At 49.2% G+C, this 15,931-nt stretch overlaps 1 protein-coding gene across 2 annotated transcripts in view; it reads right to left on the bottom strand.

Annotated features, from left to right (window-relative positions):
• Nucleotides 1-15,931, bottom strand: part of NMNAT2 (nicotinamide nucleotide adenylyltransferase 2) — a 208,085-nt gene that overhangs the window by 19,618 nt on the left and 172,536 nt on the right. For both annotated transcript variants that reach the window (XM_082616077.1, XM_082616076.1), the window contains exons 7-9: nt 14,530-14,610; nt 13,331-13,375; nt 9,133-9,209 (exon numbers count right to left, since the gene is read on the bottom strand). In XM_082616077.1, coding sequence (XP_082472203.1) covers nt 9,133-9,209; nt 13,331-13,375; nt 14,530-14,610 — 203 coding nt within the window. The remainder of the gene's footprint in view (nt 1-9,132; nt 9,210-13,330; nt 13,376-14,529; nt 14,611-15,931) is intronic.

Genomic DNA, 15,931 nt, shown 5'->3' with positions numbered 1-15,931 from the left:
GAGAAACTAACACGGTATGTTGAAGCAATTACATTCCAATAAAGATGTATTTAAAAAAAGAAAAAGTATCAATAGAAACCAAAAAAAAAAAATATATCACCTTCTCAGTAAGACCTCCTCTGGCCATGCTATTTCAACCTGCATCCCTGTGCACGTAGACCCACACCCATCCCACGCCCTCACAGTCCCCACTTCCTACTGTGCTTCATATTCCTCCATAGCATTTATCTCTAACGCCTTGTATATTTTCTTTATTTAACCTTTTTTTGCTCTCCTTCTCTCTTCCCTATAAAGGTAACCTTCATGAGGGCAGGCAATTTTGTGTGTTTCGTTCACTGCCATGTTCCTGGGTGAAAAGGACCTGGCACATCATCCATGCTCGATATATGCTGTTGAGCAAGTGGATTCCTGCAGAGTCCCCTCTCTGGCAGTTGTCCTTGAGTTAGCTGATAAACTCTCTCACCTCAGGACATGGAAGGAAGCCCGATGTACCTAATGGAAACTCTGGGAGACCCAAGGAAGTGACTCGAGACAGACTTTCAGTTCCCCATGAAAAGCACGGGTGATCTTACTTCTGTAAGTTCCCAAACTTCATCTGATTGGTCAGCAGAATCACCCCGGAGCTTTAAAAACAATAATAACAACAGCAACAGCCCCTCCAGACCTCACCCCAGGGATTTTGATACAACATGTCTACAATGGGGTGGAGCCTCCCTCTTTACAATGCTTCCTACTCCTCCTGATGTGCACCCACCTTTGGAAAATTGTCACTTTTAATAATAGAGGCAGTTGCCTAAGCTGCTAATACTCTGGCTTGGTTTGGGATGAAGTCAAAATGAGATACTTGTGGGATGAGCACCTCTCCGGGGATTCCAGCAAAAATGAGGACATTTCCTGCCCCACTCCCGCCCCACCCCCGGCCCTGGGGAGATGAGGACAGACGTCTGACCCCGGGAAACGGAGGGTTTCTCAAGCTCTCCCTGCCCACGGAGCCCACAGGAATGTGCCCAGGCCCCTGGGATGGAGCTCCTGTGCCAGCACGAGGGGCCCAACACCTCCGGTGTCTTCATGAAGAGTTCTCTGCAGGTCTTGCCGTGGGGGGTGGGAAGGTGGGTGAGTGGGTGGTCAGAGCAGCAGAGCCGTCCTGCTTGGCAGTTCCCTCTCCCGATGGTGACTGATGTGACCTCATTCTGCCACACGGCAGTGAGGATCAGGGTACAGTCTTGTTCCCCGGCCGCAGACAGTGGCCTCTCACTAGCTCTGGCCTGTGTCGTGTCTCAGAGGTGGGGGTCTGTGACATTCATCCTGCTTCAACTTCCTGCTCACAGGCACAGCTTTGATCATATCTTTTCATCTTCTGGTCAAAGGCTCCCCAGGGGTGGCAGGGGTGGGGATGGGGAGAGGAAGTGGGAGGGGGCAGACTCTGTTCCCCCCAGTGTGGGGAATCTGAGGAAAGGATATGAGACATGTCGAGGCAGGAAGCAACTTGGCCTTGGGAGTGAGAACACTCGTGGCAGCCAGGCAGCAGATCTCTTGGAAGGAATGTGGAATCATCATCATCCCTCCAGGAGGCGGAATTTCAAGACTGGCCCTGCTGGGTTTCAGGGGTACTTTGGGTGGGAGGATGCCCTGTGGTCTTAGCCAGGCACTTTCCTGGGCACCAGGGCTGAGCAAGACAGATACGGCTTCATCTCTTGGCTCAAACACTATCTAGTGGGAGACATTAAACAAATGATGAATTATTTCAACTGTATTGCTCTGAAGGATAAGGGCAGGTTACTATTAATCTCTTGTAGTGGCTAATGTCTTCTGGGTAACTGGCAAAAGTTAGGGCCATGTCTCACGGTGGAGGCTGAATTTCTCCAACCAAGCTGTCCCCAGGTACTCTTACATTCTTTCATTCAACAAACGTTTATTGAGTGTATATGGTGAACCAGGCACTGTCCTGGTGTTGCCCAATGAGACAGACAAGTGCAGTGTACTCACAGAGCTTACCTCCAGTAGGGAGAGATCGTAAACAAGTAAATACATAGATAAGAAAACGTCAGGTGGAGCTAAGTACAATATTGAATCTAAAACAAAATGACTTTTAAGCCGGAACCTAAATGACAAGAACCGGCCAGACATAGGGATACCTGGGAAAAGAGCGTTCCCAGTGAGGCCACAGCTAGTGCAAAGGCCCTGAGGTGGGAAAAACTTCAAATAAAGAAACTAGGTGGAACTGGGGCATAGAGAGGCAGGAGAAGTAGAGAAGGACCAGATCACGATAAAGATGGGGTTTCATTCCAAATGTGAAGAGAAGCCATTAGAGTGCTTTAAACAGAGGGCTTGACTTCCATTAGCGACAGAATCCAATTTACACTGACTTACCCAGGCAAGTCTAACTGGTAAGACCCTCCATGGAATCATTCTGAGATCAGGGTTCAGGATCCTGACCATCTCCCTCAAACAGTCCTCTCTTCTCAAGGTACAGTACCTGAGTTACTCAGGCCAACTCGTACTTCTTCTCCAGATGAGGATATTCAGGGATGAACAGGGGACTACCAGCAGGAAGCGGAAGCACCATTTGTTAGAGGACCTGCTATGCACCAGGCACAGTACTAGCAGCTTTATTTCTTAATACATTTAATCCTTGAAGCAACCATCTTCTGAGATGTGTGCTTCAGTTCTCAGTTCATAGATGGGGAAACCAAGACTCAGTGAGATGTAGTAACTAGTCCAAGCTGCACAGCCAGTGAGTGAATTTGAACCCACCCTGGTCCTCTTTAAAGACCCTTCCCACCACAGTATGCCTCTTCTAGATCCATTTTTAAGACTCCCATTTTAGTGACTTGAAATTTCTTGGTTTGAAAATATAGTCTATCTTATTTTTCCTCCAGGCTTATCCCGAGCTAAGTCCTCAGCTCATTACTCTACATCGCCCCCTAAAGTATATAATTTTGTGTGCTTCTGAGTAGGTTAAACAAGATGCAAGGAGAGAGCATCCAGCAGAAACCACACAACAGTGGGTGAGAAGCTTCTGAAACATGCTCCAGCCATTTTGGGAAAGAATCCTCCACCCTTCTTCTGGCCCCTGCTCCTCTCTGGAGGGAAGGCCGGGCGGGAATGCATTTCCAGGATGGCTCTGTTAGTGCAAATCAATGAATGATCCTTTAGAGGGGTTTCGCAGAGGAAATCATTCCCACTCCCATTTCCAGTCTGCCTGGGGCTGTGGGAAGGCAAGGAATTCCAGACTCAAGTCAAAAGCGTGAAAACCAAACCAACAGTGCCTTTCACACGAGAACCCTATCTCGCATGGTAGGGCCGAAGCCGCCTTCCCCAGAGGTGGAAACACGGCATCAGGCTTATCAGTGTGGAGACCTAATCCCCAGGGTGGAAGTGTCCATTGGGCTTCCTGGCTGGGGCTGGACTGTCTGATAAAAACCATCTGAGCCTGAAAAACCAAATGTTTGTCTTTGCTCCATTTATCCTGGAGCCCTGGGATTTCTTCTGGAGTGGCTAGTGCCCCAGGCTCTTCCTCTGTTTATTTTCTTTGGTTGTTTTCCCATAGCTGGTGGATGCAGGAAGCAGTTAGCCCATGCCTGGTTGGCTGGAAAAACGTAGAACACAGCCAATTAGAGCCAGCCTGTGGAATGTTGGGCTTTGAGAAGTGCAAAAAGAAAGAAAAAGAAAAAAAGAAAAAACAGTTTCCTCATTGGCCCATCTCTGGTGCTTAATGTTCCACCTTTGGGTTTTCATTCCTTTCAGTTAAATATTGACCCCTGCTCATTTAAAATGCAAATACCATTTTCAAGCGGGGAATACATTTAATCATTAAACTGAATGATTTTGCCTGCTTGCTGAAAAGTCAAAAGTCTCCCAGATAAGGACCAAGATAAACCTTCTATTTCAACCAGCCAGAACCAACTCCCCAAAAGGTCTTATACCCACCACTGGACCTTTTACAGCCTTCTCTCAACCTCAAAAGCCCTTCTTTTTGCAGGCACTTAACCCAATCCTGCCCATTATTCAAAGCCCAGCTCAAGTGCTAACCCCTTCCTTGTGGCCTACTATGAATTACACATCATTCTTCCCACTTGTCTGTCTTATCTGGATTAGGGATCTGAATGTATGCCAAGTCCTGCTCTGCTGCTAATAGCTAAGTGGTCTTGGACAAGTCACAATCCACGTGAGCCCTGGTTTCCATACCTATAAATGGGAACCGAGATTCCACTTTCAGGAGTGTTCCGGTGGTTAACTGAGATAATCCATGAGAAACAAGCAAAGTGTATATTGTGTCTCCCCATTAGAAAGCACAGTGCACAATGGTGGGGAACTTTGTCTATTGTTTTCTCCGTTCCTGCAGCCCTAGAACAATGTCTGGCCCATGGCAGGTACTCAATAAATATTTTAAAACCAATGAATAAATAACAGCCAACATTTATTGACTGCTTACTAGGTTCAAGAACTCTTCTAAACTTTTTATATGTTTTATTTCATGTAATATAAAGAACTAATAGAATAAAAACTGCAAGATATTTTTAGATTGCAAGTGCTGCAAGGACAAACAGTATGCTTATATTCATACTGGGCACTCAGTATCAGCTGGAAGATTGATTGAACGAAAGAATGCTTGAATCAGAATTAATTGCCAGACTGCCTTCCATTATAATATGATGGACAAAGCAGCTGGAAGCATCAGATCCCTAGACGATGGGTTTTGTCTGGGGGAGGGGAGTGAGGATAAGAGTTTCCTGTTTCACAAATCTATCCATGGCTGACCCTTTAGGCTTTGGCCTTGACTTCCCATAGACCCCAGTCCATGCCTGGATATGTGCTTTGGTGCTGGTGTCAGGATGCGGCATAGCAAACGTCAGGTCTCCTGGGGGAAACTAGTTCTAAAAAAAGTCTGGGAATGGGATGGGATAGAGAGACTGGGTCCCAAACTCCAAAGGCTGGTCCAGGAAACTGGATCTTGCTCTCTCTCTGGAATCAAGAATGAAAATGCCAACTGCCAGGCCACACAAGCAACTCTTTTGTATTCCATAGAGAGAAACATGATGAAAATGTATGGAATTTTCTCCCCACAGAATGTAAGGGGAAGGGGTGTGTCATTGGTCAGAGAAGGTCAGAATTCATTATGGGCTGACGGATTTTTGTGTCTGTTGGGAAATGCCCAAGGGATGTGTTTGGGTGGGGATGGGTTGTTCCTTTAGCTGTGTAATTAGATTTCTGGATGGAGAGCATAGGTTCAGGAATCCAAAGCAAAAGAAAGAGCAAGACTGACTCAACCGGGAGAGTTTTGATTGTGCCGAAAGAGGGTTTGGCAGCCCTACTGTAGAACAGACTGTCCCAGCTGCTTTCCAGCCTGGGCGGGGCATTGCTGCTCCACGGTCCCCACTGAGCTTTCTTTACGAAAGGATGGTGGGGCTTCTATGTCTCCCAGACCTGTCTGAACTAGTGGCTTCTCTCTTGGTTTGTTCCTGAGGATTCTGGAGAGACTGGAATGCAGAGCAAGGGTCTAGGACTTTTCCAAGAAATTTGGTTCTCTTCCCCACCCTCCTGTCACATCATTGGCAGATTCAAGGCTTCAGGTTCATGGTCACTGAGCACAGTTCTGTGGCCAGCAAGTATCACTTGGGACACCAGGTGATAAAAAGAAATGTGTTCTGATAAAGGGTTGAATAAATGAATGAAACCTGGGACAGAAGTGGGTCTCACATACTTGACCCCTGGTCATCTCAGTCATCTCATGGTTAGGAACAGAGATCCCTGAAACGGGCCACTTCCAGGCAAACTCCAGAGGCTAGAACTTTCTATTAGAATAAGCAGGGCTCACCCTGTACCAGTCTTGAAAGAAAGACCTTCCTTTTCTAGACCCTGAGCTCCAACTTTCCCCAAATACGGACAGTGGGATAATTCACTGAGTTACTAACTAGTTTCATGTTCCCTATATATGCCTTTGCCCAATCCCCGCCCTATTTCTAGCAGAGAACCAGACCCTTTATGAGAGGATTTTTCAGGGCAGAAAATAGTACGTTTTGAAGTCAATGGCTTTAAACCACTGAAGAGATTTCCCTAGATGTCCAGAGGAGGGGAGAGAAAATAGGGGAGATAGCTTCAGAATAGAAAGAAGAGGTTCAGCTGCCCCCCTTCCACACTAGAAAGAAGCTAGAGAGCTGTGAAGCCCACCCCCTCCTCCCTCCCAGACAGCACCCTAAGGGCAAAGCCTCAGAAGAAAATAGGGCCAGGATCATAGGTGGGTTGGGCCCAGCACGGGGCCTTCCAGACTCAGCCAGGAGTCCCATGCCCCAGGTGGGCCTGGAGCAGGTTGCCATCCACCTCACTGGACCACGAAGGCCCCAATAGGGAAGATGTCTGCGGCGACCCTGATGAACTGATGTTCACGTTCAGAGCCCACGAGAGCCTCTCAGGTTCTGCTAGTCAGTAATGAATGAGACTAACTTTCCATCTTCCCTGCAGGATGGTGATTTGGGGTTGAATTTTCATGTGATTTAAATAAATTGTGATATTTCTGGCACACTTCTGTTGTGGCCTGAAATTCACACTTGTTACATAAGGAAACAGCTCCTTGATTTTGTTTTTGTTGGTTTTTCTTTGCCTCTACCTCGGCTGTCATGATTCTAAGGACCCCACAGATTCACTGTCGGTTGAATCAGGGAACTGAGCAATTGGCTGGGCGGGGGTGGGGAGGTAGAGCTCTAGGCTCTAGAAAACCATCTGGAGTGAGCCCTGGGGGTCTGCTTCACCCAGTCCCCCTTCTGCCTGTGCTGTGGACTGAAATTCTCAGCACCCTGAACAGGACAGATGTGGGGTCCCTGCTGGTTCGGAATTGCTGTGCCTCTGGGAGCAGCCAGGCTGGGTGCTCCCATCTCCAGGATGACCCATCAGGTGGGAACATGGTTGAATAGATGAGGGTCTCACTCCATCTCCACTACCACAGCCCCAGTAAATCCACAGCTATCGGTTTTTCAATTCTTTTCTTGTAACCAACACGTCATTTCAGCATCAGGAACCAACTGGAAGAGGAGCGACCTGGGGCTCTTTTTCCTGGTTCTCTGAATGTGGGATCTGACAACATCAGGAGCAGCCATGTCGGAGAGAAATTAGAGGCCCTGCAGTCAGCCTTCTCTCTGGGAGGAACACAGAGGGACTGGCCGTGCTTCAAGGGCCCTCAATTGAGTCATTTTCAGGCTCCAGAAAGCCGGGTCTGCCCTTGAGAGTCACACTTAGCAAACAGGCCCTAGAGACGTCCTGTTCATGCAGCGGCCGTTCAGGCTGCTGCCCCTGTCCATTTCATCCCTCTAAAGGGCTCCCCAGCTGCCAGGGCCTCCCCATGGGATGGGGCCTCAGGCAGTTGCCCGGATTTGCCTGGATTCTTGAAAGAGCTTTGCTGAAATCTTGTACAGAACTTCTCCCGCATTACTTTTTCCTTTCAAAGCAACTTGTGAAGTAGAGAGGAAAGTAAAAGTTAATTAAGCCACTTAATCCAGAACCGAAAAGAGGTTTCAAATTTCACGTGCAGGAAATTATGCAGGGGTAGAGAGGAAAGGACTACACAGTATAATCTGCTTCCCTGAAACTATGCCTCCCCTCTTGGTTATCCCACAGCAGGTTAGCACCTATGCCCTTCTCCTTGAATATTTATGTGTTTATCTATGTGTCTATTTAGGTAAATTCACTTATTAACAGTTGTTGTATGTCACTGTGTGTCAGGTGCTAGGCTGGGCACTTTACATGGGTAATCTCACTTAATTCTCCCCAAACCCTATGAGATGGGTACTATTATGATGCCCATTTTAGAGATGGGAAAAACTGATGCTCGGAATATATTTTGTCATGAGCTGTGTTGGAGCAGAACTAGAATCTTGAGTTTAACCCTGAAGGTTCTCTATTTCTCTCTCTCTTCAGAGACATATATGTACATGAAAAATTTTCATATGCAGACATCTTACCAGGTGATAATACTTGGTACCAGGTGGTACCTGATACTTGGGGGCTGGGACTGTATTGGTTATTTCTTTAAAAATCTCAGAATGCTATAGATAACATTCTATAGATTTTTGAAAAACAACCAAGGCCCAAGGAGTTGAGTGATTTGCATGGGGTCACACAGTAAGTAATGAAAAAGTACTAGGTCTAGAATATCTGCCCTGAGAATCCAACTTTCAAAGGGATATGGGTTTGGGAGCTAGCATTAGCTCTGGCTATCAGATGAATGAATTAATGAAAGAACAAAAATGAATGTACATCTGAAGGGTGAGTAACTCATGAATTAGCTAGTTTAACACCATCTCTGTCAGATCTGGTACAAAAGATGTCCAATGAGCTTCTAAATGGTATAAGTTTAACTTCCTAGTTCCCTCTATCCCAAGTCAATTGCCAGAAGGATCCTACTGACCTTTTGCTATTAACTTCTCCCCTCTTGACCCCTTTTCTCTTGTTAAGGGAATTCTAGGGTGGTATTTACCACCTCTTCAAAAGAATCAAAGGAAAACAAAACACACAATAATTTCAAAAGGGCAAAGTCTTTTAAAAAAATTCCTCCCTCCCCCATCTTTCCCCACCAGCACACACCCTCCAAGCACTACGTGGAGAAGGTATTCTATGACTCAGATTGTTTTTTTTTCCCAGGGGCTTTCCAGGAGCAAGCCTGAGGAGGAGTGAGTATAAAAATACAGGACGAGATAAAGCTGGGGGGAGGTGAGAATTTTCTTTTTTTAATTTAATTTAATATATATATATATATTTTTTGCGGTACGCGGGCCTCTCACTGTTGCGGCCTCTCCCATTGCGGAGCACAGGCTCCGGACGCGCAGGCTCAGCGGCCATGGCTCACGGGCCCAGCCGCTCCGCGGCATGTGGGATCTTCCCGGACTGGGGCACGAACCTGCGTCCCCTGCATCGGCAGGCGGACTCTCAACCACTGCGCCACCAGGGAAGCCCTAATTTAATTTTTTAAACTAATTTTTACTGGAGAAGAGCTACTTTGAGAATTTTCTTCCATCATGACGTGAATGGGTTGCCCATTGCCCTCCTGTGTGAGGAGGGAAGTCTACAGGTCAAAGTCGAGTGCCCCCTCCCCATCCATCCCCACGCCAGCTGTGCACAGGCCTTAACCTTGCTACTCACATCTGCCTCATTCCAGAGCCCCGGGATGCAGAAGGACTCCAGAAGGTCACTGCCACACAGCAGCAAGATCCGCAGCTCTGAGGAGGGGGAACAAAGTTTGAAAAGGGAGTGAGTGGAGGCCTGGGAAACATTCAAGTCTCAGCCTTCTTCCCCCGCTGAACACAGAAGTGTCCCATCCTTGGGGCTCCAGAGCCCAGTTCTTCCAGGCACCTCTGCTCACACCTCCCCCAGGCTCATTTACAGACCACCCTCATTCCCTGCAGGAGGAATGCAGCAGAGCGGGAGACTAACTGTCCTGGTTTGCTGGTACTGAGGGGTTTCCAGGATGGGTTTCCATGCTAAGCCAGGATGGCTGGTCACCCAAACAGAGACTGAGCCAGCTACACGCCTAGTGTGAGGTTTAAGGGTCTCTCCTTTGCTCCGTATCACACCGAAGTGCCCGTGGAGTTTGGTTCCTCCGCTGCTGTGCGTTATCTGGGGTTTGTCTCGTCACAAGCACCCCATGGGATGGGGGGCAGGGGACACCGAGTACACCCTCAATTCATCAGCTAGCTCAGCTCATCAGATGTCCTCTCTTTACATGGCCAGTGTCCTCAGCAAAGGGCTTGAGAAGTGAGGCTGCCCCCCACTTTCCTGACTCCCACCCGTACTTCTTGCTTGTCACTTGTTTTTCTTCCCTCATTAAGCTCACTCTGAATTACCCCAGTGAGGCCACTGTCATTTAAAACAGGCAGCAAACTGACCGGGGCCTGAACATTGAGCAACAGGGGGAAAAAGAATCCTGGGATTCTCAGAACCACGTGGGGAGAGACTTCCACCTGGGCTGGGATTCAGGTGGTGCATCTGGTTCCCCGGCATCCCAGGCCCTTCCATCAAGAGGCTGTGGCTGTGGGTATCTTGCCTGAAACAGTGAGACAGCCCCGCTCTGAGCCTTCCAGAGAACGCTGCCACCCTGGACCCTGAGGCCGAGAGATGGGCGGCAGCTCTGCCCGCCTCAGACCCTGTAGCTAGCTCAGGGACCTGACGAGGACTTTCAGGTGGTGAGCTCGCCCTGGCTGCAGGCTGAGTGGAAGGCTGCTGGGCTGGCGACAGACAGTGAGAGCATCTCACGGTCCCAGGTCAGTGCAGCTCATACTCAGGGAGCCCCATGGAGCCTTGGGGTCTTAACTCTTAAATATTCCTGCAGCCTTCCCTCTCCCCTCTCCTCCACGTCACACTGTAGTCTCATGGTCTGTTTATGTCCAGGGACCTTAATTGATCTTTATATCTCCAGGGCCTGGCAGAGAGACCTGTGCACAGTAGGTGCTCAGGATGTGTTGAATGAGTGAACAACAGACAGGCTGACCGCAGGGGCCATGCGGGCAGGCTGTCTAAGAGCCTTCTGGGTGCTCTGGGATGGCAGTCCGGGATGGCGATTGTGGCCTTGTCTCTTGCAGCATGGAGGCCCTGGTCAATGGTGCCTCCCTCTGTGTTAGGCCACCAGCCTTCGGATGGCTGAGAGGAGCCAGACTGAGCTCGTTCTGGGATCCTGTTGTTCCCTGTCTCCAGCTTGGAGCCACCCAGAATTCCAGGTCAGTTCTCTGTTGAAAGGCTGAAGCTCTGTAACTGTGGGCCTAAGAGTTCAGTTAGCTGGCGGTCTCCAGACGACATGCTGGTCCTCAGCTTCTTCTACATCAGTGATCCTCAACTGGGGGCGATTTTGTCTGCAGAATTTGGCAATGTCTGGAGACTTTTTTGGTTGTCAAGACTGGAGAGAGGGGTGTGCCGCTGGCACCTAGTGCTTAGAGGGCAGGAATGCCACTCAATAGTCTACACATCACACAGCAGCCCCCATGACACAGGATTATCTGGTCCCCAGTGTCAACAGTGCCGTGGTTGAGAAACCCTGCTCTACAGCCATGGAAATGAATCTCTTTTCTATTCCCAAGCCAGAGACTCACTTTCTCACTTCAAAATAATGTAGGATTATTTTTAAAGCCAAAGCAGATCAAGTTAAAGCGCGGGGTTTGCACCTTTGCTTGCAGCGCTGGAACAGATGGATTTGTCACAGGCCAGAGGCCCTGGCAGGGCTTGGGATCCCACGTGTGGCCGCTGGAGGGCAGCAGTGATTTCTCAGGTTTATCATCTGAGACTAAGGTACGTGTTTTCAGCCCATAAGCCTTGGGTCTGGGGCAGGCCCCCGGAAGCAGTCAGCTGGTTAAGAAAGTGGAAATGGAGCCATAGGTGCTAACTGAGCTAGGAGAAATGGCTTTTTCCTTCTCGTGAAGCGTGCAAGGGGATTTCAAAAAGGGGACGTGTGAGCCAGAGGGCCTCACAGCACAGTGGTCTAGAGGCCAGGCAAGCTCCCTTCCTGGGACCTCCTCTGGGCCCAACTTTCTTCCCCAGTTCAGGATCCAGGGAGCCAGAATCAGCACTCTCCTGCCACACTCTCCTCCCGGGAATCCGGGTTATGCAAAGCCCCAGGCCCTGCAGCCCCTTCCACTCCCCACTGCACACTGAGGCAGCTGCCACCGGTACCACACGAGGCCACAAATCCATCCAGACAGCTGTGGCTACTCAGCTTTCCTTTCTCTGAAAGAGGAGTAAGATGGGGCTAAGACTAGCCCTGCGCCTCACAAGGCTGCAGTGAGATGGTAAAGGTGGAGCGCTAGGAGCTAGGAGCGTGGCCGTGTAAACAAACACCCATCGCATTGCCTCTCGGTAGGAGGGGGAACTCCCCAGGGCAGGACAGCCTGATACACAGGCCCTGGGTGCTGGGAAGGTAAAGAGGTCCCAACTGAAGCTGGGCCACAATGCATTCCTCCTGGAACAAGGTGTCGGAGGAAAACACACATTGGAATAGAGCTGAAAGTCTGAAGACTGCTCTGAGCTCGGCTGGTCTGGTGGAGAAGACTTCCTCCCTGGGAAGGTAGCTCCTGGCCAGGTGTGGAACCGCAGGGAAGGGGGAGTGCAGGGCTTTTGGATGTTTGGGGCTGTGGAACCTGGGGTTGCATGCTTCTTCCTGCTGGTTTTGGGAAGCATCCAGAAAGGCAGGCGCCCTTTCCTGTGGTCCTCACATAGCCATGTGCTGGTAAATAAAGCCTATGAAAACTTGATGAAAGAATTGGGAAGTGAGGAGTTTTGAGTACTTAATACTTTTGAATACAATGTATTTAACTGTTACTTAATATAATTTAATTTTTAGTATAAACTGCATTTAACAGCTGGTTGGTAAGACCCCTGAAAATTTTACAAATGGCTCTAGCGAATAAATATGAGCCAGCTCAAGTGCACCACTGCCTGGCATCAGGGGACAGGCCCCAGAGAAGTTCCTTGAAATGGCATCACATCTGCTGGGCCTCCTGGGAGAACCCAGTGCCCAGGTGCAGCCCCAAACCTCCAGCTCTGGGAGGGGGTGCCTGGAGCATCTCTGTAACTCGAGTTGAAGATTAAGCATGTCAGCTGGACACCAGGCTGCCCCTCATCCTAGAATTTCAAGCATTCCAACTGTCACTGACCCTCCTTGTCACCTGGTAGCTGCATCAGCTCCAGCTCCACTCTTGCTGTCTGCCCTTTACCCGGCTTCAGATACTTGTGTCTAACTTATTCTGGAACCTTGGAAAGATCTGTTTCCTGGTTTCTTTCCTCGGGTTGCCCAGAACTCAGCTCACTTCTATGGGGGGTTAGCTCCTTCCCATCCTGAGAGCTCCATGTAACCACCCTCCACCTGCTCTGGCCCGGGGCCTTCACTGCCCTCACACACAGTCGGGGCCTTAGTCTCTACTCAAGGCTGCGGGGGAGGTCACAGGTGTGGCTTTCTTCCCCGTCTCTCCTCATCCTCCAAATGCCGGAATCCTCTGCTGAGGAAGGTAGGGGAGCTCTTCTGCCGCAGGCACAGTGCTGTGGGCAAGAGAAGAGTCTCTCTGGCTGGCAATGAACTCAGCTTCCATGATTTTTGAATGAGGGAGAAGAGGCTCTGAAGGGAAAATTGCCAACTGATCCCATCCTACCTCCAGGGAAGCTGCCTGAATCTAGCATGGAGAGGTTAAAGGAGAGATAACTAAGCATATGATCTTAGCTTGGGAACAATCAATTATCCCTCTAAGAGCAGACCCTGCTGCAAACACCACCCAGGGTTTGCAAGGCTCTCCCCTCCCCCGCTTTGCCTGTGGTGGAGGCAGGTGGCTCCAAATGTTCCCACTTGCCCAGCCCCACTCACCAATCTCCTCGTACCGCATCACTGTGCCCAGATTGGCATTCTCATCTAGGGAGGAAAGAGGAAATGCAGAAGCATCAGGGAACCAACTTCCGGATACCTGATGTGCGTTCTGTACAAGAGCCTCCGCAGAGGGAGAACCCGGGATGGGGTGACTGGGTGGGAGTAGGGACATCTGAGCAACATAAATGGAGAGCACCGTCCAACTTAAAATGGAGAGGGAGCATCTCCTCAGGCTCCAGAGGCAGGATTCACTGTTCTGGGATTTTCAGAATTGGACAGCCTGGCTGGGTTGCCAATGACGGACACACACGTGCTCATGCTGAGCGCCTTTTGTTTCCTTCTGTATTTAGGGGAGGCTGACCACAAAAGCAACTTCCTTGAACCCAGGGTGACAGCTTGTAGTGTCACACGGAGGCGGCCCTCTCCCGTTCAGCGTTCTGGTTCAAAGAACAAGCAAAACTGAGTACGCTGAGATTTTTCACATGGCAGAATGGAGAGCCCGGGAAAGATGTGAAAGACAGAGGCTTTACCACGTGCTCTGAGTGTGCGCACCCACATGGGGCACACGGTGTGCAGAACACTGTGGAGATGCCATCCTGGCCCCCGCCTCCTCAACCATCCCTCTTAGTTCCTATTCAAGGTTGGAAATTGGAAATGGGAGAAACGGCAGCATTCAGCCCCAAAGCGTCAAAGGAATGGGGGCTAGAGCTTCAGCTCTTCTGCAGAGCCGAATTTGGGGTTTGTAGGAGAAAGAGCCCCAGAGACAGCTATTCTCATCTATGCTGAGTCCTTAGGGGAGCAGCCAAAAAATGGAGAAAATTAAGGAAAGGGCTTGTGTGTTCTTAGCCTCTCAGCAGGAGTACTGACACTGCCAGAGCTGGGAGGACCTGAGGGAGGATGCTGGGCCTCTGAGAACTCTCAGGCGGGTGGACACATTCTATAGAGAGAAGGACCAGAAGAGCCCAAGGAGGGGAGAGGAGTGGGGAAGGTGTCCAGGATCCCTGAGCCAGGATGATCGCGCCTCTGGGCTCCCATCACACCTTGGCCCTGCAGGCCTGGTGACATCCTCTCTTCTCTCCCAAGTTTTGCTCTATAGATGCTCATCCTACAGCAGGTGCTGGGGCTTGTCTGGTGAATGAACAAAGGGAGGAGGGAAAGAAAAGAGGCGGGATTGGTAAAGAAGGTCCTTGCTCCCTTACCCACAAAGGTAAAGCGCTCCACCGGTGGGCGGACACAGCAGATCCGGCTTAGGCTTTCTCCCACCTTTCCCAGGATCTTGGCTATGGGAGAGAGAGCAAGACAGACAGGGACAGACGGAGAGAACCACTCACAACTCACACTCGCGTCAGTCCCACATTTGGGCCACTGTAAACATTGGGGCTGCCCTGGAGGGGCAGGGGTTGGGTCATGGAGGCAGTAGGAGGGTGGAAAGAAAGAACAGAAACATGACAGCCCAAATTCCCTCTTCTCATCCCCAGTCCAAGGCACAAGCATCCTGAGCCCTAGATGGGAATCTATTTTCTGGTCGTGTTTATTACACGGTTGAAAAATTGGAAAACATGGAAGAGGAATATATATAAAAAGGAAAATAGAAAGCATCCATAATTCCACCGCTAGAGATAACCACCACTGAAGTATGCATATATTTTTTATTTTCTCCCATTTTTATTATGCGTATTAATGCAGATATGTCTACGTAACATAAATTGGATCATAGTCTACATTTAAAGGGACTGTGCCCTGTTTGCATTTTTCGGTTTTTAATATCATGTGCATTTCTTCAGCCATCCCCAACACTAAAGAGTAACACCCCAATCCACGGAGACTTGGCCTGTGGCAAAGAACTCATTTGGAGTAATTTCTGCTGGGCAAAGGCCTTCCTTCCCTTTCAGATGGTGTTTAGAATAATCAGACATCCTACTTTGGCTGAGAGGGATCTGGTTTTCAGTGATCTTTCTGAGCTCTAATCCAGAGAAGTTTTCTGAGCCCCCAGATGTAGCTATACGCAAACTATGAAATTCTGGCTCATCCTTGTGAATTACCCTATTTATGATAGACTGATAACCAAATAGATTATGGTCTCTAGGCTTGAAAAGTAATACCAGGATCTGTCTCTTGCAATTGGCTTGGAAGAAAATATTAGAAAGAACATGGACCTTGGAATCAGACAGTCCTGAATATGGATTCTGGCTCTTCCACTTTTGAGCTGTGTGACCTTAGGTAAATCACTCACCTTCTCTGAAGCTCAGTTTTCTCTTTGTAAATGGGAATATAATATCTATATCACAGAATTACCGCATTAAATGAGAACCCGTGTAAAGCACTGAGCACCGTGCAAGCATATAGTACTAGGTGCTGGGTAAATGTTGGGGGACCCCTGCTCTTTGTCAGTGAAGGGATGGCTAAGAGTGTGGGACTCTGGCTGCAGACTGTCTGGGTTTGACTCCTGGCCCTGCTACTTCCTTACTGTGTGATCTTGGCAAGATCCTCAACCCCCTTAGAAAAGGCAGAGAAAAATGCTGCCTTTTGTCTTTAATTCCCACTTAAGGCAATCATATTTATATTAAAATGCACACCATCACCCCTGTCTCTCTCTGTCTC

The sequence above is a fragment of the Mesoplodon mirus genome, assembly GCF_964341445.2.
Source record: "Mesoplodon mirus genome assembly, chromosome: 3".
NCBI lineage: Eukaryota > Metazoa > Chordata > Mammalia > Artiodactyla > Ziphiidae > Mesoplodon > Mesoplodon mirus.
The sequence above is the reverse complement of the archived record's forward strand: the minus strand, read 5'-3'. Positions and strand labels throughout refer to the sequence as shown.